At 39.9% G+C, this 26,165-nt stretch overlaps 1 protein-coding gene across 1 annotated transcript in view; it reads right to left on the reverse strand.

Moving 5' to 3' along the window:
* Window positions 1-26,165, reverse strand: part of unc5cb (unc-5 netrin receptor Cb) — a 131,226-nt gene that overhangs the window by 11,858 nt on the left and 93,203 nt on the right. The window contains exons 5-12 of the mRNA XM_059357462.1: window positions 17,765-17,945; window positions 14,993-15,160; window positions 14,552-14,716; window positions 10,298-10,354; window positions 6,215-6,406; window positions 3,775-4,137; window positions 375-462; window positions 15-186 (exon numbers count right to left, since the gene is read on the reverse strand). Coding sequence (XP_059213445.1) covers window positions 15-186; window positions 375-462; window positions 3,775-4,137; window positions 6,215-6,406; window positions 10,298-10,354; window positions 14,552-14,716; window positions 14,993-15,160; window positions 17,765-17,945 — 1,386 coding nt within the window. The remainder of the gene's footprint in view (window positions 1-14; window positions 187-374; window positions 463-3,774; window positions 4,138-6,214; window positions 6,407-10,297; window positions 10,355-14,551; window positions 14,717-14,992; window positions 15,161-17,764; window positions 17,946-26,165) is intronic.

Below are 26,165 nucleotides of genomic sequence, written 5' to 3' on the forward strand. Positions count from 1 at the left end.
CTCACATATCTCACCTCCCAGTGGTTATGCGGAGACTGGCTCTTGAGCTGGATCAGCCAATCCTGTTGGCCGTCGAACACGGCACAGTGGTGCATGGTGATGATGAGGGGCCGAGTCAACAAGGCCCCGGGGGGTCCACAGCTCACCACAGGGCTCAGCACTGTTTGGCCATCTTCCACTGAGGGCCTGGAGGTGCACAGAGAATAGCACACACACACACACACACACACACACACACACACACACACACACACACACACACAAATGCTGTTTAGTGGCAATGTGACAGCAGTCTGGGTGTATGTGTGACATGGCGGGGCTGACGGGGGTAAACACAGCTCTGGGGCATTGATGTGGCAGGAGGCACTGCGTACCTCATGTTGTCCTTCCTCTGAACTGTCACATACATCTCATACACTCTGCCCTGAGGTATGGCCCCTGCTGGAATAAGCAGACTCACTCCTGGGAGAACAGAAACAGAAACAAAAAGTCATACACAAGAGTTGTGAGTTGTCAGATAGACCAGAAGAATCTTTACAACCATTTGTGTTGTCAGCTTGTCAGGATTTTGTTTTGATAAGTTTCTTTTGTTAAAGGTACAATGTGTAACATTTTAGCAGTGGTGGAATGTAACTTAGTACATATATTAAAGTACTGTACTTTAGTACAATTTTGAGGTATATGTTATTTACTTGAATATTTCCATTTTATGTAACTTTATACTTCTACTCCACCACATTTTGAGGCAAATATTGTCATTTTTACTCCACTGCATTAAGCTGACAGCTTAAGTTACTTTACCAGTCAAGATTGAACTTGAAAAACACGATCAATATAAAGTGATTAAACATTAAGTACAGTATATTAAGTAGTTAAAATGAGCCCTATCTTTACAAAATAAAACACTGCTTGCATAAATGCATCAATACAAATAATCTAATAATACATATAAAATATATAATCTGCTTGAGGCTATTCTGCTTAATGAGTGCTTTTACTTTTGATACTTTAAGTGCATTTTGATACTGTTGTACCTTTGATGAAGTAGGTTTTAAAAGCAGGACATTTAATTGTAGTGGAGTAATTTTGAAAATTCACTAACGTAACTCAAAAACTACTTTCTAATAATTTTCACATGGTACATATTTACAAAAGTGTTAGTGTCAGTTAGTGTCAATGAGAGCACAGACAGTGAAATCAACCAGCATAAAAACATAGAAACATATTTGTATTACATATGAACAGTATATTTACATGGTGAAATGAGTGGCTATATTTGAATGTGTTATTTTTACCAGTAAAAAAATAGTTAAAGCCTTGGTGAAAAGTGACAATTATTATTCTTAGGGAAGTAATAATCGCAGTTCCCTTCATCCCAACATATAAAAACCATGGCACTTTATTGCCTTCGTCTATGGTACCAGGAAATGGTGTGACATTTCATTTCTAAAATCAATGATCTCTCTTCTCTTCATAGCATTCTCATATTGCTGCAGCCAGCATGATTTACATTTTCCATCTCAGATTGATTTGATATGATCTCCTGTCCGATGTGTTTTTTAGGACCCTACCCCCCACATTCACTCATGCACACACAGGAACACGCGCACATACACACGCACACTTTTTCTCTCTCTGGAGGGGTTTCTCAGATAGCTCATTGATTTCCCATGTCCTTGTACTGAACTTTTCAAAAGGTGACAGACAGCTTCTCTTGCTAGCTAGCAAGGCAATCACAACTCTGCCACAGGGACGTCTCGCACACTGCCACTCTCCCTCACAGCAAAGCTTCAAAGAGATGGGAAATGCATTTTAAGATGCAAAATACCAAACAGCCACACTGACGGTGCCACAAAATATTTCATTACTCAAACACACGAACAGATCAAATATCAAATGTGCTCTTTCCTCTCTCTCTGCCTATGTAACATGATGAGGTGGCTGAGCGCAACTAGCAGCTCAGAACGTTTTTACAGGAATCAAAAACGAAAGAAGAAAAACTTAAGAAACACGAGAAGTCGGTGTATCCTTTAATGTCTCTGCTAGTTTGTCTATGCCTGTCAACATGGATCTGTGGCATGTTACAAACAGCCCACATGTGTCTGAAGTGAGGACAGCATGGCTAATGTAAGCTGCCTGAAACAGTATACCTACATGTCAGTAGTTCCAGTCTACACACCTTAGGTATCCATCAACCCTTGTCATACTGTGTGCAGTCAACGCTCTGATTGGTTGCATATGCTTTAGTGTATTATTTCAAGGTCACATCTGTGTGTGTAAAGGTCATCCTGGCAGAGGTGGTAAGGTGAATACAGGCAGCTCAAATCTCATACATCTGGAACACAATGTTTTCAGTCCAGTTTCAGTTGGTGAGGATTTTCAAAGATTTACAGTGGTCTCTTAAAGTTAGAAGCAAATATACAACTACTTTTTATTATTAGGTTTGACACATTTCACCATATGTATTGCTACATGGAAATATATTTTTTCTTGTTGTGGAGAAAATCAATACCGCTTTTATCTGTCCACTAAACATCAAAATACAGCTAAAAGCAGGTTAGCTTACCATGACTGAAAACAGGGATAAGCAGCTAGCATGGATTAGCAGCTAGCATAACTCTGTTAAAAGGAAGCAAAATCTGCCTTCCAGCACCTCTAAAGCTCATTTATTAACATTTTATATCATGTTTGTTTAATCAGTATTACAGGCCAACCAATTGTGAATTTTCGAGGTTGATTTAATATCGATAGCTTGGAACAGGAAAAAGCCAATAGACGATTAATCAGCTGATATTGTAATTATAGTCTGCTGTGTATTTATGGCTAAAGTGCAGCCAGCGCCTCCCCCTTCTCTAATGGACTCCAAGTTTAATTTCATGGACTCTATTAAGGATGTTTAGATTATTATCAGGAGTTTATCACATGAACGCAGATATTTTCAGCAACAGTGGGCCTCAAATGATCAGATAAGTAATTTTCAATTAAATAGAAATTATCTCAGGTACACATTACTTGGACTTTATGTTTGGAGCCTCCATGGAAAACGGTGATTTATTTCTGTGCAGCCATCGGCCACTATTAGAGCCCAGTTTCACCAGTACAGATTGTTGATATTGGAAGTTTTTTTTTTTTTTTTTTTTGTTGTTGTTGTTGTTTTTTTGGGTGGGGAGGTGGATTTTGTGCCAGGCAAACAGTGAAAGTACCAGAATGTTACTGCACCAAGCCAAGAAATAGTCTGAAATTTTAAAGGCCCATTCGAGTCTTTAAGGGAAATATTTTTGGGCTAAGAACATCATCACCTATTATGAAGGAAAAAAGAATGGCCCCACAGAGGGATGAGCTGATGGATGGTCTCTTCTCCTTGTCAGGCAAAACTGTGGAGAGGAGTTAATCCTTCCTGTGCACACCCACACGTATTCACTTGTTCTCACATGCACGTACACACAAACGGAGGTACTTTAACTAAATGCTGATGAGAGGAAGAGCTCATAAAGCACCTGAAAGGAGAGCCACTGGGTAGATGAAAACATGCTGCTCCAATCAAAACAGACAAAAGACAGCTAATGAGTTTTAAGATGAACTATGAATTTGCTGGAACTTGAAGATCCCGCTTTCATGTATGAGAGCTCATTTATTCCTTTCTTGTAGCCTATGTTTATCTCTCCATATTTTAGAATATGCAGCAGATTTTGCCTGGTTAAAGACGTAAATATGTACTGAATCACAGATCAAAACACACACACATGTACTTCCTCTTATCGTCTGGTACAGTACCTGAGTTGGGCACAATGAGGTGTCCCCCCTGGGAGCTGAAGGAGCCCAGTGCGGTGCAGGAGGGATCCCTGGTGCGGAGCAACGTCTGGGTCTGTGTGCGACGGCCCATCGTGCTGTCACTGTTGTCCAGGAGGCAGTGCGGTAGCTTAGGTGACAGTTTAGAGGAAAATTCCCCTCCCAGGTCATCCTGTGGAGTCACTAAGCCTGAGGAGTTGTACACCTTAATCTTCAGGTTGGGAAGAGGGTCCAGCAGAGGGGAATTGGTCATGGGGATTTTGTCAGCCACATCGTGGAGGGCGTAGACGGGACCGCGGTACATTGCGGCCGCTGAGGTCAGGTCAGGGGGTGCTGTTAGGAGATCAGCTGGAAGAGAAAAGAAAGGGACATCAGTCAAGCAGAGTAAATGTCTTAAGAGAAGTTTTGTGGTCACCATATATTTTCCCAACTGTGAGAAACTAACTCAAAACCAAAATAACCACGAGGAAGTGAAGTGTTGGCAGCAATCATCAAGACTGCTGCCTGGCTTTACTCATTTGTTTTTCACTCATTAGGGAAGTCCACTTCACCACCAAGGAACATTACTCAGTCAGAGAAGTTATAGGCACAGCTGTGATTCATGAGTAACAGATGGCTTCTCTAACGCTCAGTTTACCCAGTAGGTATAAGGATGAATGTTCAATAGCTGGGCTGAGTGGGTGGAGCGATGGCAGTGGGAGCTCTCTGTCCTCCAGCTTCTCCGCTACCTTTCCACTTCTCACTGTCTTCCAACTACAGGAAATTTGTGCATGCTACAGAGGTCAATGGAAGTCACAAAAGTTGTTAAAGGTCCCATATTATAAAAAGATTTCAAAGTCTTTTTTGAAAGTTTATAGAGCTTGATCCACGAAGAAATGCAAACAGGACATCATTAAGGTTGTGACATAACATAATGTACAGGAAAGAGGTTGAACACAGGTATAATCAGAAAGACAGTATGAAAAAAATATATATCTTTAACATTAATGTCATTAAACATGTTTTAGTAGAAAAACACAAAATGCCAGTATGGATCTGAAAATTAGCATAATATGTCTCCTTTAAAAATAAAATAAGATGACCTGAATACTGATTTATTGTCATTCAAATTTTTGTTTAGTAGCTGTAGTAGTTTAAATGCTTGTGTTGTTACTATTAATAATTCATTAAACATCAATTACTGTATAGGCAGGCCTGATCATTAGTTGCATTTTCATAGTATTTTATTTTTGTCTTAAGTCCAAAGAAAGCTACGTAATCTGTTGACTTGCACACTAGTTAAGAAATCGCTTAAAATACTGTAAATAAACTAATATTATGTTCATCAGATCCTGTCTTCAGTCTTCTGGCTTGGACATCTTCTTCCTTGGATAACCAGAGGCTAACATCAATATAAATAATACAATATAAAGTACTGTATATTGGTACATCAACAAAAACAATTATTATCACAAATATTCTTTAAACCTTTTTAATTAAAATGTATAAATTTGATGCATTTAAAATATGGGACAAATTTGACTAGTATTACACAGGGGTGTACCAATAATGAGTATTCATGCTGGATTAATCAAACAACATTCTGACATTAACGGTTGTGGTTCATCTAATCTAGTCTAATCATATTTAGCAGCTCATTTCTGGATTGGCAGATATCTTTGATGCATGTCTTATAGTGAAAGAGCACATTTTGGTTTTAAATAGCAAAATCTTAATTCCCTGTCTGTTATTTTCTGTTTTTGTGATTATTTTTCTTGTTTCTTCCTAACACCTCAGCCGGACTAATAACAACACACTTCCTCTGATCTGTGTGTTTTCCTTGCTGTCTTTTCTGCCCAGCTCACCTCGGCAGTCTTACTTTGAAGTTGTGCGTCACCAGCTCAAATCTAATTAGAGTTTAATATGCGACATGCAGACTGGCCTTATTATGTCTTAATGAAGGGGCATAGTTTGGCCTCCCATCACAACGACAAGCATTTTAATAGTTTCATCACCTCGCCCGACGCCCACACAAACACGCTGTCTGTATTTCTCTCACAAGCTCAGTCCTCATCTACAGTCAAAAGGGCACATTTACATTCACATCATCACTAACACACACGTGTGCGTTACCAGAGTAGACATATCCACCAGGTTAATGCTATGAGTCGCTAATGCAATGGTGTTGAAACTCAATACTTTTTTTTTTTGGTTCTGACTGAAATTAGTCTGTAGCATGAAGTATTGACAGCTGTCAAGTGGCCAAAAGCTATAGGATCGAATGCAGATTAGTTGTCTTGTTTACTTATGCTTTAATCAGATATTTACTGATTAAAATTTTGTATTTCATGTGAAGCATGAGGTAAAGCATGTGCATATTGTACAAACACACGCTTATACATGCAGGCACACAAAAACGAACACATATATCTATCTGGTGCCCCACCTTTGCGGGCAGTCTTGATGCTGACTGGCTGGAAGCCTCCATTGAGGGCGGAGGAATCGATGATGTCCGAGTCGAAGTTGCGGTGGTTTTTCCTGTAGATGAAGAGCGCCACGACGGTAGAGATAACCAGGCACATGATCACTGCGATCACAATGCCCACATACAGGGCTACATCGTCTGTACTGGGGGCCACTGGAGGAGAAAGAGGAAAGGGTGGGGGTGGCGGGTTGGGGACAAAAGACAGAAAGAAAAATAGTCTTTTAAGATCTCATAAGTTCACATCAACAGCTTTCTTTACCAGCATGCAGGAGTTGTGATGAAGCCATTATCAGCAGACTAATATCCTGGTTTAAGATTGAGCCGGATATTAATAACCATCTACTGGGAAATAAATGCATACAGTATATCCTGTTCTTTTTGTGTGTGTGTGTGTGTGTGTGTGTGTGGTGGTTAATGCTAGCCCACTGTGGCAAATAATCTGTCTGTTGATTAAATAATATAGGCATGGGCGGATTATGAAACAATGGGTCGTGGGCACAGACACGCGAGAGGCTCCATAAAACCTGCATTGGAGGGCATTTAGCCTCTTTTTTGTTGTTGTTTGTTGTAGTCGCACAGCTCTCTGTACTTTTGTGTCTATTTTGAGTCACTTTGTGTCTCTTTGTAGTCATTTTGTGTCACTCTAAAGTCATTTTTGTGTCACTTTGTAGTTGTAAGGCTCCTTTTCATATAGTTATTGTATCTCATAGTGTCTTTGTGGTCTTTTTGCATGTCTTTACAGCTGTTTTGCATCTCTTTGTAGTTATGTTGGTCTCTTTGCGGTCTTTTGGGGTTTTATGTTTCTTTGTGGTCATTTTGAGTCTCTTCCTGATTGGTTCGGCTCTCCTTGAGTGACGTTTTGGTGGGGGCCCGGGGATCCTTTGGGTCCCTGGGCCTGTGCCTGCTCAGTAACCCATCCATGAATGTAGAACACTCTTAACTGTCAGAAGTAAAAAAAGAGATAATGATGCCTTTACTGGAGAGTGACGCATAACTTTATGTCTTTTTCTCCTTTCAGCTTTGTGCACGAGTCATGACTTATGGGTCCATTTTAATAATGACAGTCATTTTACAAAGTCACAGATTAATATTTATGATGAAAAGTCTTTTGTGTTGTGTGTGAGCGGTGGGGGGGGTGTTTATACCACACATCATACAGACGATTAGAAACAACAAAATAAATATAATAATGATAAACTCCGTGAACGACGATGCAATTAATAAGAAAGGATGCTCCAGTGCAACCCAATGACACACTGTCCTAACAAGCAGACTCAGAAGTGAGATCAAAAGTTCTGAAGACGGAGATATAGATGTTTTCATCTTCAAATTACCGTGCTCTGTGTTGGAGTTCAGAGTCTGTCTGTGTCTTTGTTCTTACACACTGCAGATAAGATCTAGACATAGCTTGCATTTCTCAAATTGTCTTTCATCTTTGTCTGCCTCCCAGAGTCTTTCTGTCCACTTTCCAGCTGGAGAAACCTCTGTGATTAGCAGGCCTGGCATGGATATAGTGGCTGTTGGAAGCTCAGTCTCAGACAGGCACTCATTACCGATCAGACCTTTTTAATGGATGCCTAGTGACAGTCTGAACTCTCTGTAGTGTTTTGGTAAAGAATGTCCTTCGCCCCTCACCAAGTTGACAAATGAGGAGAAACTCTTCTTTCGAGGTAGTGGAAATGCCAGAAGGCATGTGTGAGCCTGTATGTGTGCAACGTATGAATACCCACTGTAAATGTCATGGGTGGGCTCTACAGAAAGACCAAAGCATATAAATGCATTCCTATTCATGAGAGAATACATATATTTTGACAAGAGCAACGATTTCTGTTTTTCACATCATTTGAGTATGCAAATGGCAAAGAATCTGCACCAGTAGATGGCAGCATCAGCCATAGATCCATCCACGGCAGATTACATACACAGCACAGAGCATGCATGATGCCGAGCATTTGTGTAAATTAGCCTCATGTGTCTCAGGGATACAGATGGCACTCAATCTGTGTCTCTAGTGTTCTCTTGCACAAAGGAGGAAAAGAGGAAGAAAACCAAGAGAGGGGAGTGTTTTTGTGATGCTGGAAAGCAAGTTGTTTTTTTTTCACCACATCCTTGGTTTCCAAGTGCGTGGCTTATTTTCCTCCAGATATGACTCAATGTTTATTTAGATAGATAAATAGATTTTAAAATCGAATTAAACAAGGATGCCATTCAACGCTTAGCCCGTTTAAAATCCATTATAATTCATGCTGTTAGAGAATCTCTAATGAAATTGGAGAATGACCTTCACCAGGGCATTCCCCTTTTCGCCCACAGTTTTTAACATAGTGATCAAGAAAGGAAGCAAGAGAAAGAGTTTCTATATGTTGAGGAGAACTGAATGGCACAATTAAATAGCAGAGGAAAGAGGATTTCGTTTCCATCTGTCCCCAGGATGGACATGTGCGGCCTCGCCCTCTCTATTCAACCTTAACTGAGACATCACATTAAAGACAAGTGTCAAGATATATCCTCATATGTGTTCAGCCTCTAATCCTTCCTCTAGCACAGACATGAACAGAAAACAGAGCAGGGAGCCAATGATGAAAGTCTGAAAATGTAATTTCACTGCGCTTCTTCTGCCAAGCTTCCCTGCAGTTATTTAACATATATCCCCTCAGTCGAACAATCTCCCATCCACGCTTTGATGATAAAGGCAGCAACCTGCTAAGTGTACGCATTAAAATGTATCACTTAGATTAATACATCCCTTTGAACATGAGCCATTGTCGGAAAAGGAAAAAGTACAAGAAATGGAAATGAAAGGGATTATTGAACACTTCATTCTCTGTGAGGATGCAGAGATTTACAGAGGCAAGGAGAGATAAAGAGAGAGAAAAATATTAGAGATATACACTGAGAAAGACACAGTGGGTTAAATTCTTTGCCGGAATCGGTGCCTAAGCTCCTGGCGAAGCAAAGTGTCATGCTGAAACTCCTTGAGGAGCAAAAGGGTAAAGGGTAGCTCCGAGTTAGACAAAAAGTAACAAGGCAAGTAAACAGGCAGCTGGTGAGCAGAGACACGTTATAGGGAAGGGCAGAGTGGGAATCAGAAAAGCCCTGAGGTGGTTATCTGCAAGTAAGAAAAAACAGAATAGTAGTAATGAAACATAGATGGACATGAAAGAACAATGGAATCAATTTCGTTTGTTTCATTTGATGTTTTTTGTGCAAAAACACCACTTATAAAATGTTGCTGTTTTGCAGAAACATAATGGTTTTAAATGATTGATCTCGGACAGGGCTCGACAGTAATGGTTGCCAGGTTTTAGAAAATTTTAGACCATTTTTAGAAATTGGCAAACAATGCTTGGCCTCTGGTTGCCATCAGTGGCAACTAACTTTTTAACATACAAAATATGGTAAGCAAATAGCAAAATGTGAATTCTCTTCAGCTGTGTTTGATTCAGCTGTCAAGTGGAATCAAGACAGACTGGAGGTAATTGCTAAAAAGAAGAGGGGATGGACAAGCTGATGCTGATGTCACTTGATGGACCAACAATTCCTGATTTCAAGGGACTCTAGACCTGTGGTGGGAATCAGCACAATGGTCCATAAAAACAACATTTGAAAGGGAAAGAACCGATGAAATAGCAACCAGTGACTTTCTGGAGTCCTTTTTTGCGGGATGTGTGAACAGCTGGTTTAGGTAATGGCTCTGATATTCTGAAATTCTGTAATTCAGGGTGGACACATTAACTGGAAACACTTAGGATATGGATAAGAATATTGTTCTGGAACTGTAATATAGCTTTCATTGTTTTATGTCAAATTTTCATTATCAAACTGACATATAACAACTGAAAATTACATGTTTTCAGTTTTGGCAACCAAAAGCTGACGTCTGGTTGCCAAGCCTATTGTTGGGCCATGTGGGACTATAAAAATGGAATGAAAAATTCCTTATGCACAACCTCTCAATGAAGATTAGAGACAGAGATAGATGAGGAGAGAATGAATGCAGAAATAATGTTATAAAATAAATGATAAAAGAAAACAATAACTCACATGAATTCCCATAATCACTCTTGTCTTTTGCCTCAGAGGACTTCTGATATAAGGAACCTTAAAGAGAGAAAGGAAGTGTGGGTGGGAGAGAGAGGAGGGGAGAGGGAGGCAGGGAGGGAGGGGAGATGATGGGAGAGGGATGATGAAAATCAAATTTAAGCCAACAGAAAAACAAACTCAACAAATGAGACAGCAACAAACTCATGAGTAGGAGTGATGACATGGGGAAACGATCTTTCTTGATTTGGCCCCTCCTCTCCAGATCTGTGTATAGAGTATAGAGATGGATGAGAGGAGTAGGGGGGAACATGGAGGTTCTGTGAAGGAGTGGTGTGATCCATCAACTGGGCTTAGTGCCTGAGCAGCAGCAGGACTGATGCTGGCAGGTGAGGGGAATGGAGGGGCTGATAAAGTGTGGGCTCCAGCAGAGTCAATAGAACCAACAGCCTTGCATCTGTCACTGGAAGGTGGATGGAGAGGTTAGTGTATGGGATAAAAGGAACCATTATGTTAGCAAAGCAGGAAATGGAAAAACGTTGAAGGACAGAGATTTGCAAAAAAAAATCCCCAGCAAAGATGGTTTTTGGGCCCCAACTGGGCTTTCGGTTGGCTTTGTTGTGGCCACGTTTATATGGAGATGGGAAGAGGGAAGAGGAAAGCGGATTGGCAGCCAGGGATAGTGCACTAGTGCACATAATATTCAGTCTCCCTGGGACATCCATAAACAACTATACAAACAATGAAGTCCTTATTGGAGAGGGAGAGAGCCACAGGCAGACAAGTGGACCGACAGGAAAATCAATGGCTTGATAGATGGGGCTGGTGTGTTCGTGTAATCAGGCAACGGGTAGGCTGGGCTGGAGCAGGGGGAGGTGACTGTCAGGGTCAGTCTAACTGATGGCCCATTTGAACCCATCCTGTAGAGTTTCTATTCATCCGTCAGTCTACAGAGTAAAAGCATGCTTCAGTGGGTGGGCTCCAAAGGAAACCTCAGAGCCCCAGAGAGACAAAGATTATTCCTTACTGACAACATTGAGCTGGAGAGGAAGGGGGACTCGTAGTACAGGAAATCACCGTCTGTGTTTCAGCCATTATTTTCTTCAATGTGGCAGATTTCCAACCTCAGAAATGGATACAGTCGTCTGGCAAAGCTGATGTCATCATTTGAATAGCGAAAGGTTCATTTTTCTTATATTACGTCTTGGTATGGCTGGGCTGGACCATATTTGTATTTGTAATTATTTTTATATATATATTTATTTAAAAGTGTGTGTATGTCATTTATTTTTATTTTTGTTTGTTTTTCAACTGAATTCTATTCAAAGTAGTATTTCTAATTTTTTTTATTAAATAGCTTGATATCTATTTTGTGACAATATTGTACAGTTGGTTATTGGTAAATAATAGAACTGCTAGAACAGTCTGGTAGGTTTAGAAAATCACTTAAAAATTAAGAAAAAAAAAGAAAAGACAACACTTGTGCCATATTAGGACATTAAAATATCCAAATTCTACGATGAAATTCAGTTTCATGATGATATCAATAAATGTAAAATTAGGGATTGGACATAAATCATTCAAAGTTCAAGAATCCACTGTTAAAAAAAAGTGTTAAATAACTGTGATCTTGTTAATGATGATTGATGATTGTCATAATCTATTACAGCTCTACTTCTTCGTGGTAAATCTGCTTTCACTGCAATGAATAATTATACCAAATATATTTTAATTTAATCAAAACCTTTCAACCACTATGATGTAAATAATCTCATGTTCTTAAATGGCTCAAGTGAACCATAAAAGTCATGATTTTCCAGTCTCTGGTGTTTGATAGCAATAAAGCATTTGCCCTTGCTGAAGTACACACTCCCCCTTTTTTCTACATCAATATGTCAAGAAAATGTCATGTCTGAGAGCAGAAAGGCCTGGAAAACAACAGAGGATCGAGGAAGGCAGACCACAGAGGGAGCGCAAAACAGAGATTTAGACAGGTCAGCCTCAGTCAACTGTGAAAACTCTTGTGTGAGAGTTGGGAAGTTCTATCTGAGCAGGCAGAGTGCAACCTCTCCAGATCAATCTGTAGATACATAACTTTGTTAACTCCCACCTCCAAACTCCCCGACACTCTTAATGCGATAAACAAGCTGCAAAGTAAATTAGAACACAACTCTGTGCTTTTTGACTCAGGTCAGTTGTGTTTTTGTGCAGCAATGGAGACACAGGTTCTATTTCCAGCTCTGGTTATATCAAATTCCTTCGCCAGATTTCTGCGATGGATAGCAATTGAAATGATTTAAATAAATTCAAACAACAGAAAATAAGATCAAGCTGCAATGGAATCCACAGACACGTGTTTGCTCAGATCCCAGCCCTGCACTGGAGGGAGCAAATCAGCGGTCCGAGGTGAGTTCAGATTGCACACAACTTCCATTCCCAATCATATTTGCCATAATGTGAGCTTTTAGATAATGGGCCGTTCTCCTAAATGCTAGTGGAAATGGTCATTAGCATTGACATAAGTGGCTTCACCCTCTTAGCTTCCAAAAAAATCAATCCCTGAAATGATCCTAAATCTATATCATTATGGCTTTATATTCTCTGCAAACTGGCCATCAATCTACCAGGAACTAATGCTTCTGAGATAGGATGAGTCGCAGAGTGTGAGGAAGTGCCGGGTGAACGTATGTTGTGCCGCAGTGGGAAATAAAATAAGATGAATACCACAAATAGGAGTAGGTTTTCTTGTAGATTGCCCCCTGATGTTTCTATACACTGCAGACATATGACCTCGGCTATAAAACCAGCTAATGCATTCTTCTGATGCTAACATAAAATTAAATCACTGAACACTTAAGTCATACTTTCCTGTCTGTACTCCATACATATGGATTTAAAGTACAGTGTGTGTTTACTTTGGACATGCAGATCCATCCGCCAGCTGTGTCTAAAGATGCATATTGACCGCCAATGTGATGTCAACTGTAGCCTAAAGTACATCATGTCGACACCATACTGCAGGTAGCAGTTTACAACCCTACGGTGCAGCAAAATCTCACATCAGCGGCACACAGGGACGGCCAGCTGTATCAAATTCTAGACATCCAGCAGCCGAGCCTCTGTTATGTTATTAGTGTCACAATCACCATCTGTAGTAGGTTATACACATGATGGAGGCATCTGTGACAGTGTGTGGGTCTAACACCTTCAAAGATGTTTATTGGAGAGGATTTTTATTAAGCTAGACACAGAGTTTAACTCAGTTACCGTGCAGCCTTTTCAGCTATTTCCTTCTCGTCAACAGAAATGAAGGCAAACACTGTTTGTGTAGATGAAGTATCATATACCCTGTAGCTTCATAACACTGCAGTAAACACACATGTGTATCACAGCAACTGCAGCATGACTCCAATCTGTGAATGCATTATAAGGAAGAATAAGAAGCAGGATTGTTGTCCAACCAACTAAACTGTGTGGTTGTTTTTAACTTGCTGGAAGAAAGAGAAGCAGAAAACAATTTGATGCCTGCAGAAAAATATCTGGCTTTGGCCTTTTTTGTTAGCAACAAAACAATAAAAACCTAGTGGATTGGTGATTTATGGGGAAGAAATGTTGGTGCATCCTGGAGCCTTTTGTGTACTTTGAAATTGTACGATTATATGTAGGATACTTCCCAACACATGTTATTGCAGGAAAAGGAGTGAGTCTACTTGTGCCACTTTGTGGCTTCGTGTTTCCTCTCATTGGACCTAAGGAATCCAGAGTTTTTAAATTAAGGTGGTAATCAAAGTAGCCTGGTAGATGTGACCCCCCCCCCCCCCCTTATGTAATTACAATATAATCACTTATTATTATTTTAAATATAACTCCTAAATGCTTGGCCTGTGACAAGGATAATTACTTAGAGCGCTTCCCCATGTGGCCATGTCTTTTTTTAACATATACTTATATTTGCAGCAGAGAGAAAAGATGTGCCATAGTTCCTGCCTTTGTGTCACTTTTATCCAACAGCATTTGAATGTGCAAATAAAAAGATTGAGTGCAGAAAACAGAGCGAAGGGAGTTTTAGCATGTCTTATTGTTTATGTATGAGTGAAGCGAAACAGAGTGAGTGAAAGACGGGGTGAGAGTGTTATGTTGGGATGTGAAACACAGCGTGTTGATGAAAGAGCAGAGTGAAACTCATGGTCAAAGGGTGAAAACATTTCTTTGGTTGGCAGGTCAGAGAGAGTAGCAGAGGATTAGTCGGGTACTCACTCTGCATGCACATCCCATCGGTGCAGTTCTTGGACTGGAGCACCATGCCCTCACAGTCCTTCCCCCCGTTTTTGGGTGCCGGAGCGTTGCATTCTCTCCTCCTCCAGTGGGTGCACTCTGTCCCACAGGTGGACCACTTACTCCACTCTGTCCACAGGCCATCCACTACCACACAACACACAGGACAGACGGGGGCAGAGTGAACGACATGGCAAATGAGAAGATGAACACAAACGAGTGCATGAGTGGGTGAGTGGATATGTGATTGAGACAGCGAGAGATATGTGGGAGAGAGACACACACACACACGTAAGGGTGGAGGCACAAACAGAGCGAAATATGCAAACACAGAGTTGTATCATATTTTATGTCTTTCGTTTTTGTGCACCTATACCCTTTCCACCCACTGCTAAGTGGGTGTATTGTAATTTGATGCCATACCTGGGCAGAGAGGATTGCACGCCAGCTTCTGGATGCCTTGCCCTTCACAGATGGCGCCGCCGTTGAGTGGAGCTGGGTTAGTACAGCTGCGTGTGCGTTTCTGGTAACCGCGCCCACAGCGGCTGTTGCACACTGACCACTCTGTCCACGTCGACCAGCCACCATTCACTAGAACAACACATGTTACAACAACAATCAGACTGTTTGTTGGCTCACCTCATCCTTAGATTTATATTGAACTTTCAAAAGTTAAAAAATGCTTTATGAAACAACACACAACATCAATAAGATATACATAAAACAACACATATTTATTTAGTTCCCTTTCGGAATTTATTTATTTTTATTAGAAATTTGTGTGAAAAGTCTGCCTTTTGAAAATAAAGGGATATGGTATAGAGTTGTATTTAATTGAAATGTATTTATCCTATTTGTTTTTATTACATTTACTTTTGTATCATCTTATTACATTTTATTTGTATTTTTTCTGAATTCATTAATATTATTTTACTATTAGTGATGTATTTATTTATTTTTTGTTTTCCTTAAAAAAAGAAAGACAAAATAAGAGGCAATTCTCACAATTTTTAGAGATTTTTATTTTTAAGATATTATTTGGTTTGTCTTCAGTTTGGCCAATTCATCAATTCATCATTCCCTGTAGTCTCTGAGTGTTGGACTTCTCGATACATTGCCCATTGTAAAATGTATATAGAGCGTTTTTGTGCTTTTGACCCTGAATCTCAGGCTGTTACTTTGCAATGCAGCCAGACAGTAAATTCTGGTCAGATTGCTGCATTTTCCATTCACTGATTCCTCCTAATGCCTCTCTTCCCGCTCTCATCCATCTCTGTCAGCGACTAAATCCAGTGTGGAGTGACACCAGGGCTTGTGGCTGAGAACAAGTCTGTGGCATTTGAGATGGTGGAACTGGGCCCCTTGGAGTCCCCGACTTTAAAATGTGACATGCTTATGAGTGAAGCCCAAAATATTGGACTCTAGGGGAAGACTGCCAAAGCCCCACATTTCTTTACTGTCTGCTTTCTTTCCTCCATGGATTACGGATCTATCTCGTCTCTCCCTCTTTTCCTCTTTTGTTGCCAGCTTGTGCTCCTGTTTCCAGTGTCCTCGCAGCGGGTTGGAAACCACGGGGCTAAAAACAGATTGCCTGTCCTTCTCACTTTTTCATCACTAGTGTCAGACACAACCTCTTATCCTATACTGCTTTATGGGGGTGAATCATAGACTGTATAAAAGAAGTGGACGCAGCCACAGTGACATCACCCATTGGTTTGTGGACTACTGTTCTGAAGCCTTGAGTTTGGTATTTTAGCTGTCACCATCTTGGTTTTTGGAGCCATAACTGGCCACATTTGGATGAGAGGGTTAGATCTGACTGAGAACCCGAGGACACCGCAATGGTAGCGACTTGTCAATCACAAGGTACACGCCCTAAAGCATGCCCTGCTGTATCGTCTATTTTACTCTCAATACGACCATAATTTACAAAGTACACATTATGCTGTATTAGAGAAGACTTGAAACTAGTAGCGATTGATCATAAACTCATGAGGACAATGTTTACCAAGGTAATAAATCAAGAGAAGTAGGGTCATTTTACTTTCATCCAACTGGACCTCTTTTGAAACCAATGGAGTCACCCCCTGCTGGCCAGTAGAAATAATTTAAGGTACTTTCTTATTGGCTTCACTTTTCAAGGCCTTTAGTTTCTGCTTAGGGAGTATGTGGACTTTCACATACAGGACAATTGTGCAAAAAAGGTGCAAGCATTTCATTTTAGTTTAAAAAAGCAAGAACAGCACTAACAGATGCATTGGCTTTTTGTACTACTGTCAATGATGAGCTGACAACCGAGCAGTTTTCGACACTCCGTCCTCCTCTAACAGACAGCATAAGTGACAAGAGAGCCTTGCACAGACAGCGACCCATGTCCCTGAAATCGTCTCTCTTGGATTTGCAATTTGTGTTTCTACATCACCCTAACATTGATCCCCACTAGCCACATTGTTCTCAATGTTCATGAGACGATGTAAAGCGATGAGGAGATTATAGATTTGAAACTTAACCCTGGTGTAAGCATCCGTTTCAAGCATCTGTTCACTTTTGTCTTGTGTGTGTGTATCCATACACGTACATGCTGTACCTTTTCATTCAGTCTGGATATGCAAGGCCTCCAGCAGGCGTTGAAGTTTCGACTTCACAGCCGTGCTGTGCAATAACAGTCATGTAAGCTGATGTTAGGGAAACAGTGGGTGAGTCTGTGTGAAACCACAGCAGGGGTCTCTTTAAGTATGGCTCAGCCACATCAGCACCTCGCTTACAGTTCAGAAAATTACTAATCTTACATTCCTTGCACACCTTCCGGCAGGAACAAAATGAGGGAATGTTACATGCCGCAGGAGAGAAACGGATTTGCTTTATGCGGAGTGACTTTGAAATTTGTTTTATTTTGAGGTGAGTTGACTTGTAGGAATTCAACACTTTTGCTCTGCACAAGTATCTGCCTTTACTGATCCCTAATGTGGCCAGTAAGGAGGAAGATTGTTTGCTGGTCAGGAGATGTGACACTACTGTTAGATATACATTGAATGTGTTGTATATATCAAAATACTCCTTTTTCCTTTTACCTGTAGTGCTAATTATCAATACAGATTATTTTGGTCTGCAGCTTGATCAACAGCACTACAGGTAAGAGTAGGAATAAATTTGTTTTATTTCGGGATTAACCGTCCCTTTAAGATAGTTGTTTACCATAGACGATAACTGTGGCGGTGGTGCTGCGTCTCTTAGCCACGATGTTCTTAGCGACACAGGTGTAGTTGGCAGTGTCAGAGAGGCGGGCCTGTTTGATGATCAGGTTGTGGTCGATGGTGATGTAGAAGTTTCTGTCATCCGCTGGATCAATAACTTCCTCGTTCTTTAACCACTCCACCTGGAAAGAAAAAAGGAGCACAGCATAAAAAAGGAGAAAAGACAGACAGCTCAAAGATAGAAAAATTCTTTTTAACAGAAGCCTTGAGAAGATAGAAGACAGGTTGACCTCATTAAATTGTGGAAAAATCACAGTAAAGTGTTTAAACAGCTATAGTTTTTCTTGTCTCCGCCTAACCTCTCAAATAGCAGAGAGTGCCAGGATTAGAGCACAATTGTTTACGTCTCTGAGGTCCTGCTACAAAAAGTCAATAGCTATCATGCTCTTTTCATTCTCCCACTAGAACAAAGCACTACAGTAACAGCAGCATTTTCAGACAGTAGAGAAAAGAAAACTCTCTATAATTCCAGAAGCCGAGAGTCCCTCTGACCTTTCCTTATGAGTTTCATTTCTCTAAATGATGCTGATATTGAATGCCTGGCACTATCACAGAACAGGGGACCATTTAGAGCCTTTATTTGGCTGTAAATCACCAAGATCCTTTCTCTCTTCAGGAGGTGTAAAGGTTTCGATGGTTTTGAAAAGAATAACACGTGCCCTCTAACACTCTGCAGTCACTTTGATGCAAAAATATTTGCTGGTTCTCTGGTTTTCTTCAAAGGAGCTGTCCAGTGATGGGGAGGCCTGGCAAATAGCTAACTTCCTGTGTATTGTGATATCCCATGAGGAGCAGGGGCTGATAAGAGATAAGACTCTAAGGAGCTGTACAGGCAAAGATAAGTAGGATGTTTATAAAAAGGGGTCTTTCTCATGAGAGATAAAGTATCTCAAAAGAAAAAAAAAGTGGGACAATAACCTGATATAAGGCCTGCCGAGACCAAACGAAGTGCAGGCTCACTGTTGTTGTTAGATTTCTTTAAGAAAACAACACAGAAACTGAATGTAGTTGTGCAGAGATATACAACACATTGGGCGTTGTTGTTAGACCAGCATTGTTAGAACTTTCTCAAAAGAGAAGATGTGTCATGCAGATTATGACATGCACTGAGTTGCATGCATCATCAGCTTCACTAGGATCTGTGCTTGCTCAGTATGACAGATATCAAAGACGCCATCAGCGTCACACCTCAGCTGCATGCTCTCTTATCCAGTGGGAACACATTGGAGAGGCTGAGAAGAAAATATTTTCTAAACTACATAATTTTTTCACACTGAAAGGGGACCCGCAATGCTCATTTTCAGGTTCATACTTGTATTTTGGTTTCTGCTAGAACATGTTTTACATGCGTCAATGCTAAAAAAAACTATTTTTTTCATATTTTTTCACCCTCTTTAGCCCCCTTTTCTCTAGCGCCTGTCTCTCTAAGCTCCCCTCATGAAAAAGCCCAATCTGCTCTGATTGATCACTGCTTCTTCATCTGCACTCTTGGTGTCTGTGCACCATCATTGCAGCCAGGGAATGACTGTCACAGCAGTGCAGCAGCATTTTTACCGATATAAAGTATAGTTTTGAAATCACAACCTTACAGAAGTCCTGAAAGCTCATTTAAAGGTACAGTATCTGAATACAGGCTGTGTGCATTCTGGATGGATTGAGCATTTTGATACTTTCACAATATTTATAAAACACCTAGACCTGCTTTTTAATTAAAAAAAAAACATTAAATTCTCACTTATTACTATAGGGGACCTTTAAACTTTTCAAACCAAGCCCCCTTTAAAATCAATGCATATAACACTTACATTGTGCAGCTCATAAAACACCTCACCCCATGACAAACTAAGCAAACACTGGATGCAAACCTAATATCAGCAGAGCTTTACAGTAAACCCCTGTAAGTGTGATGTACAGTATATTCTCTGCTGATTTGGTGCCTAAAAGTGTTTTGCTCCATAAACATGTATTAGTTGAATCAATCTTGTGGAGCCAGGACGGATAAGATTCCCTCACAAACCGTCTACTGGCTGAAATTAAACCTTTCCCTCATACAAGCGCAGTGCAATAAAGTGCTGCATGACATAAGTTGCGATGTATGCATTGCATCTGTCATTCATTCAGGGACTGTTTTCAGACACCATCTACATTTCTCAACGTGATGCTACAGCATTATGTGAAACTCTTGCCACACAGAAAGAAAAACATGTCTTTACATCAGCAGTTTATTTAAGTTAAATTTAATTCAAACCAAGAGGCTTAATAAAAGCAGCGTTATTAATAATAATAATACATTTAAAAATTGTAAAGACTTATTCTACACCCAAAGAGCTATTGTCACACAAGCTTGAAAAATGAAACCCAAGAAATACAATATGTAATCTATGATAATATGTTTCATTGTGTTCTTAAGTGTCAGTCTTTGTGAACTAAATTCATTCAGTAAAAATGATGTTGCAAATAATGCCTCAATATTAGTTTAACAACACAGAGCATGTTTTAATGGTTACTGCAGGAATTTATAGCAAAGCCTGTCCATATATGATAGATGTATATAATGAGACATTTCAGTATTGTGCTATTAAGTCAGCTTTTGTTTGGATTTTATTGTAATAAACCTGCCTTGACGTCTGTTGAGGTGGCAGTTAGACATCTGCCATGACTTTCAGGATTGGAGCAACAGAATTCAGAATTAACTCATTAAACTGTAGCTTCTGGTGACATTTTTGTGCCTGAGGTTTAAACACTGAAAATGTTTCTCTTGTCAAGATCCTTTGTAATATACATTATACATATACATTATACATAAGAATAAAACGCATGTGCAATATCTTAGTCTTAAAATGGTCATTGCTATAGTATAAGGAATGCAATGATCCACTATTACAGCAACACTACACCATTATACATTACAAGTGATTATAGCCAGGCTGTACTCACTCGCTTTTCATAGTTTTACCTTCAAAAAGTACTAAAATGTGTTGATAACCCATGTAATCGTTAGCCAGCAGGTTATTACGACCCATATGCACCTTTTCTTGTTAGGTGGCTAACTCTATTGGCAGTAGTAATTATGATGGGAGAAAAGGAGGAAAATAGGAACTATAAAGAACAACAAAGTCCATTCAAGCAGACAGGAGGGGTGATGGAAACAGCCACCTGTGAAACCAAAAGTCAACGTTATTTGAATTTGCATATGTAAGTTAAACCTATAAATGTCCACACGTAGATACATAACCTACGTAACTGTGTCTAGAAGTTTTATATGGAAATAGGTTTTTTAACCTATGTGTTTAAAACTATGATTGTGCAGCTCAGCTGTTTTACAACGTTAATACAACAGTCAAATTTCATAAGCTATCATATAAGCTGTGGTGCATATGTTTTCCTAATTATTTACTAAGGATACCTTGTTATAATAAATGCATCAATGTATTAATTGCATAAGGTTTATGTAGATGTTTGTCCATTTGTATTATAGTATCACAATTCATCTTTAATACTAAATTTTACTGAGTAAAATGTATTATTATTGCACATTGAGAGAGGAGGACCCCTGTGTTTAGAGAACAAAGATTGAACAGTGATCCGATCCGTCATTTTTTGTGTGTTTTGTTTTCTGTGTCATGATGAAAAGTGAGGGAACACAAGTCCAATCAAACAAATAAAGATGATGCAAACAAGAGAAATGATAGCTTTTGTTGACACCATAAATATTGTGTTATTTAGAGCTCCCATCAGTGTGTGCAGAGCACAGGGCATTAGTAAGTAAAAGGTCTATTCTTCCTATAGAGATTGACAGCTGATACAAAGAGGTGGTTATCCAATTTTGCACCAATCACAGAGGCAGCCTCTACAAACGTGCTGCGTTCAGATGTCAAGAGCACTTTTATATGAGAAGGTAATTAAAAATTGAACAAAAGAGCTTTTCAGCGCAGATGGAGGGGTGGGAGGGAGACGGAGTGACGAGGGACAGAAAGTGGTAGAAACTCATGTCAGAAGTGGGAACGTGTGTATGAGAGAGCAAAAGTGAGCAACAGTTCACCCATCATTTATTCTGTAGCGACTATAATTAGGACTCATTAATAAAACCGGAGATGAAAAGGTAAGCCGTTCTCTACACCACACTTGTGGAAAGATTTCAAATGAATAAAATCAGCAGAGAAGATTTCATCTCATATAGCATTTGTCCAACTTTTTCTCATGCCAACAGACTCAAACATGCACACAGAGATACACAAACTTGCACACACGTGCAAACACACACATACCCTCGCAGCTCGTTAGCGTCTGATTGGCAGTGAAACATCCGGAGAGGTAATTGGCACATTTCTTGTCATTAACGAAGGGAAATTGCCACATGTCAGCTGTCATAAAGAGAGAGAGTCTTCCTGTCTGGTCGGAGACAGCCAAGTGACAGACAGAGAGAGACAGACAGTAAGACAGAAACTTAAACCTTGAGAGGGAAGACAGACAGAGAGAAAGACAAGATGGGGAGGAGAGATAGATGAGTGAGAAGGACAGCAGGTGTACGTGCAGCAGCAGGATGGTCACTAGTGTGCCAAAATATATATGATACATCATCACTGAGAAGCAAGGAGGGGCGAGACAGAATACAGACAGGAAAAAGGTTAAAAAGAGGTGACTTTGTCTTGAAGAGGTGAATTCTCTGTTTCAGTGGGTAGGGAAAGACTAAAGTGAGAGGTAAACAAAGAAGAAAGAGATCCGACTGAGAGAGACAGCTTTATCATCTCTTGAGCTCCGGAAAATTCACAGACTAGGATGTATCAGATGTTATTGAGAAAAATAATAAAGACAGGTTAGAAAAAGAGATTTGTCAAAGGAGGTGCTTTACAGTTGGCTTATCTATTTTTTCACAGACATTGTCATGCCATGATATTTCACTGGGTAATACTGTATATGACGGTATTTGTGTTAAAACAAAAAACGTAAAAGCTGAACTGCTGATAATAGAAGTCACTGTAGCTAGTATGACATTGTCTAGCCTACAATTCTATGAATCTAATATGCCATTAGCCTACTTAAACTAATTTTTCTGGTTGTAGATACTTCAACCAGCTCTTTGTCACTGCAGTGTCCAGGCTGGCAGCAACCAGAGCCTTGTGTCAGTGTAGCATGAAAAGCCTGATGAAATTAGCAAGCTAGCTAGCTAACTAGCCTGCTACTAAATGTGTAACATTTGTCACAGCGTAGAAAAGCACATTGCTATTGCCAGATGACTGACAACTTTGTTCGACTCATTTCCTGTGACCAACTTTATTTAAAAGAATGACCGAATAAGCAAGGCAGCTAACGTGTCAGCTGTTCTGCTAGTTAGCTAGCTTGTATGCTACACTTGTTACAAAAAAGTAATATCTCACCAAGAACTTACAGAAACTCTGGTATATAGAAAATCTGGTAATATGATACTGCCTAAGACTACTAGATGTGGTCTTTATTGTGGGGGTAATTCATGTTGAAACAGGATGCTGGAGCAGTAGAAATACACATTTAGCCTTCAGGTCTTTTGAGGGACCCACCATGGTTTTCTACGTTCTCATCTAGGCACTGAATTAAAGATGCAGTCAGCTTCAGTGTCCTTCCACTGTCACTTCTTCTCCCACTAGCAAACATAACTGGCTGCAGACCAGCCTGTAACCACAGAGTGGGATGTTTCTTTGCTCTGCCAGGGTGTGCCAGCACAACACTAATTAGCCCAATATACAGAACACACTGTATACAATCCACTCACTTGTTAAGAACCAGTGCAAGGCAAAACCATTCATTACTCATCGCTGTTGTGTCAGAAATAGAACGTACAGCAGAGTGTGGGGGTGGAGAGGGGTGTGAAAAGGAAGAATGGGGAGAAAAAAAAATGTTCCACAGAAATGTGCAAGACTCCTCTACAGAGAAGTCATTATGAGCTCTCCTGCTCCTCCACATGAAGTCTAACTATCTATCCAATGTAATTTATTCATTTCCCTTTTTTCACAGCATATATCCGCCGCAGGCTTGAATGACACACCTGGAGAATGAGCCACAAAAGGTTACAAACTGATTATTCAATCATTCACTACGAGACAACAAGCCATATGCTCTGCATCTGCCTGCATGACAAGAATGGAAATGAGTGCTGTATAAATATTAAGGAGCAGAGATGCACTAAGGTGCGATATCTTAAGATGTGATGGGAAAAATGTTGTGTGTGTGTGTGTGTGTGTGTGTGGCTTCATTACTTGCTTGTATATCTATAAGTGTGTTTATGAGGGTGTATGTGGGGGAGCTGGAATTAGATGGGGTTTGGGCGAAGCAGTGAGGGTGAGGTTAGGTAACAGAGGTGGAGTACGAGTGGTTCAGGTGTCCGTACGGAAGACGGATCACTGAGACCGGAGCCAGGAGTAATGACCTCCTCCAGCTCGGTCCTGCCTAAAGCTCTCCACAGTCTGCTGAAGGAGAACAGCCATTTCTTAAACCAGCTCCAAGGACAGCCAGACACTTCAGTGCTGCAACACAACTCTCTATTTTCTCTTGCACAGTTCATATGCCTCTTAAAATATGATTCCGAGAATCACTCACCGCCTACAGTGCAAAGTGACATAAAGTTGGGGGGAGTTTGTGTTTTCACCAGTCTCTTTTCGTCTGTTTGTTAGGGAGGCATTGAAAACAGATTTATTTTAAATGTGGTATATTCATCATCCGTGGTCCACAAAACACTTGATTTAGATGGTGAATCTGTGACTATGGGATATCTGCCATTATACTGTACATTTAGTTTTTAAGCCAAATTATTTTGATACATTCAAGTGTGGGTGGACAACTTGGCTGCAGAGAGGCATGGTACACACATGGCATTTTATGTGAAATATCAAATAATAAACTAGTATAAACCATTACTAAGGCTGCAGCTTTGCAAGCTTAAGAACTGTGTGATACACTGAGAATGCAGTCCTTGGTCTCCTCCACCCTCCTCTGGCCTTTAGAAAAGCTCTGTTGATAACTCCACCAATGAGAAGCTTTTTGTGCACTGATAGAGGTCAGAACTCCCTCAGTATACAGTAGAAGTAAGGATAAAAATGCTGGAACTGATTCACAACTTCAGTGCAAATAGCTAAAAAATAATTTCAAAGTTATAAAGAAACCACAAAATCAGAACGCTCTCATTTACATCTCATTCCCTTGGTAAATGAAAATACCTACTAGCATCCAGCAATTCACCTTTATTACAATCCGAGGTTGCATAGAGAAATTTGATTTTTTATTATTTCATCCCCTTTTGGGAACTGTACACAAATAAGCTGTAAATACCTTGAGGGTTTGGGAGAAAGCTGTGGTGGCAGGTAAACCAGAACACCAAAGCACAAAGAATGGCAAGGGGGATTGTAGCACCCAATAATGTAATATTTTTCAACTTAACCTGATCAAAAAATGTAATAAAACCAAATAGTGCAATAACTTGCCCAATACTGTAGTAATAAAATGTTGTGACTGACATTTGACACTAACATTTTTTGAGATAATGTCATACCTTCCAGATGTTTTTCTTTTTCTTTCCCAAACTGGCGATTTAATAATTAAAACAGATTTGATTATAATAATGATAGATTCCAAACTTAATCATAGTTGATAACAACATACCACTTGTGATCTGTGGTATATTTCCAATTGTGAATGAAATCAGTGTCATATGTTAGTGTATTCAGTAAGATATAATATAACACTAACTGTATTATACATTTTGCATCTTGCAGGTTTCAGAGAAAAAATGCATACTTTTTTTACATTACACTATATGTCAAAATTCATATGTTATCAGCTTATATTCAAACAAACAAAAAACTCCCCTAAAAGGTCTTACATTATGTTTAAAAACAAAATCAACCAAGACATTTTATTGCATTATTGGTCAAAGTATGACATTATTGAGTTTTATTACATTTTTCGATGAAGTTAAGTGCAAATTTTCTTGCATTTTGAAGCATTATTACATTTGCAGGAGATTATTATATTATAGGGGCTACAGGGATTTCATAAATTGGTATATTCCATGTGGTAGTTTCTTGGTTTTGTTTTTATGTATCAGTTTACATCTTTGCATCCCTTTAGAGCCCCAAGCTGTGCTTCCTGTCCCTGTCCTATCATGAATAATATTTTCTTTTCTTTCTCATAGGTGGTCTGATGGAATATATGCATAGAGAAGTCCCTCCGGTCCAAAGTAGGAAACGTTAATGTTTGGTAAGGCCTGACCCATTGTAGGTAACAGTAGAAAGGGCAGAGACTTACAGAGGACAGCAGAGCTCACAATCGTTGGGCTATTAGAGTAAATCACAGCCTTTGCGCAGGGAAAC

The sequence above is a fragment of the Centropristis striata genome, chromosome 19 (assembly GCF_030273125.1).
Source record: "Centropristis striata isolate RG_2023a ecotype Rhode Island chromosome 19, C.striata_1.0, whole genome shotgun sequence".
NCBI lineage: Eukaryota > Metazoa > Chordata > Actinopteri > Perciformes > Serranidae > Centropristis > Centropristis striata.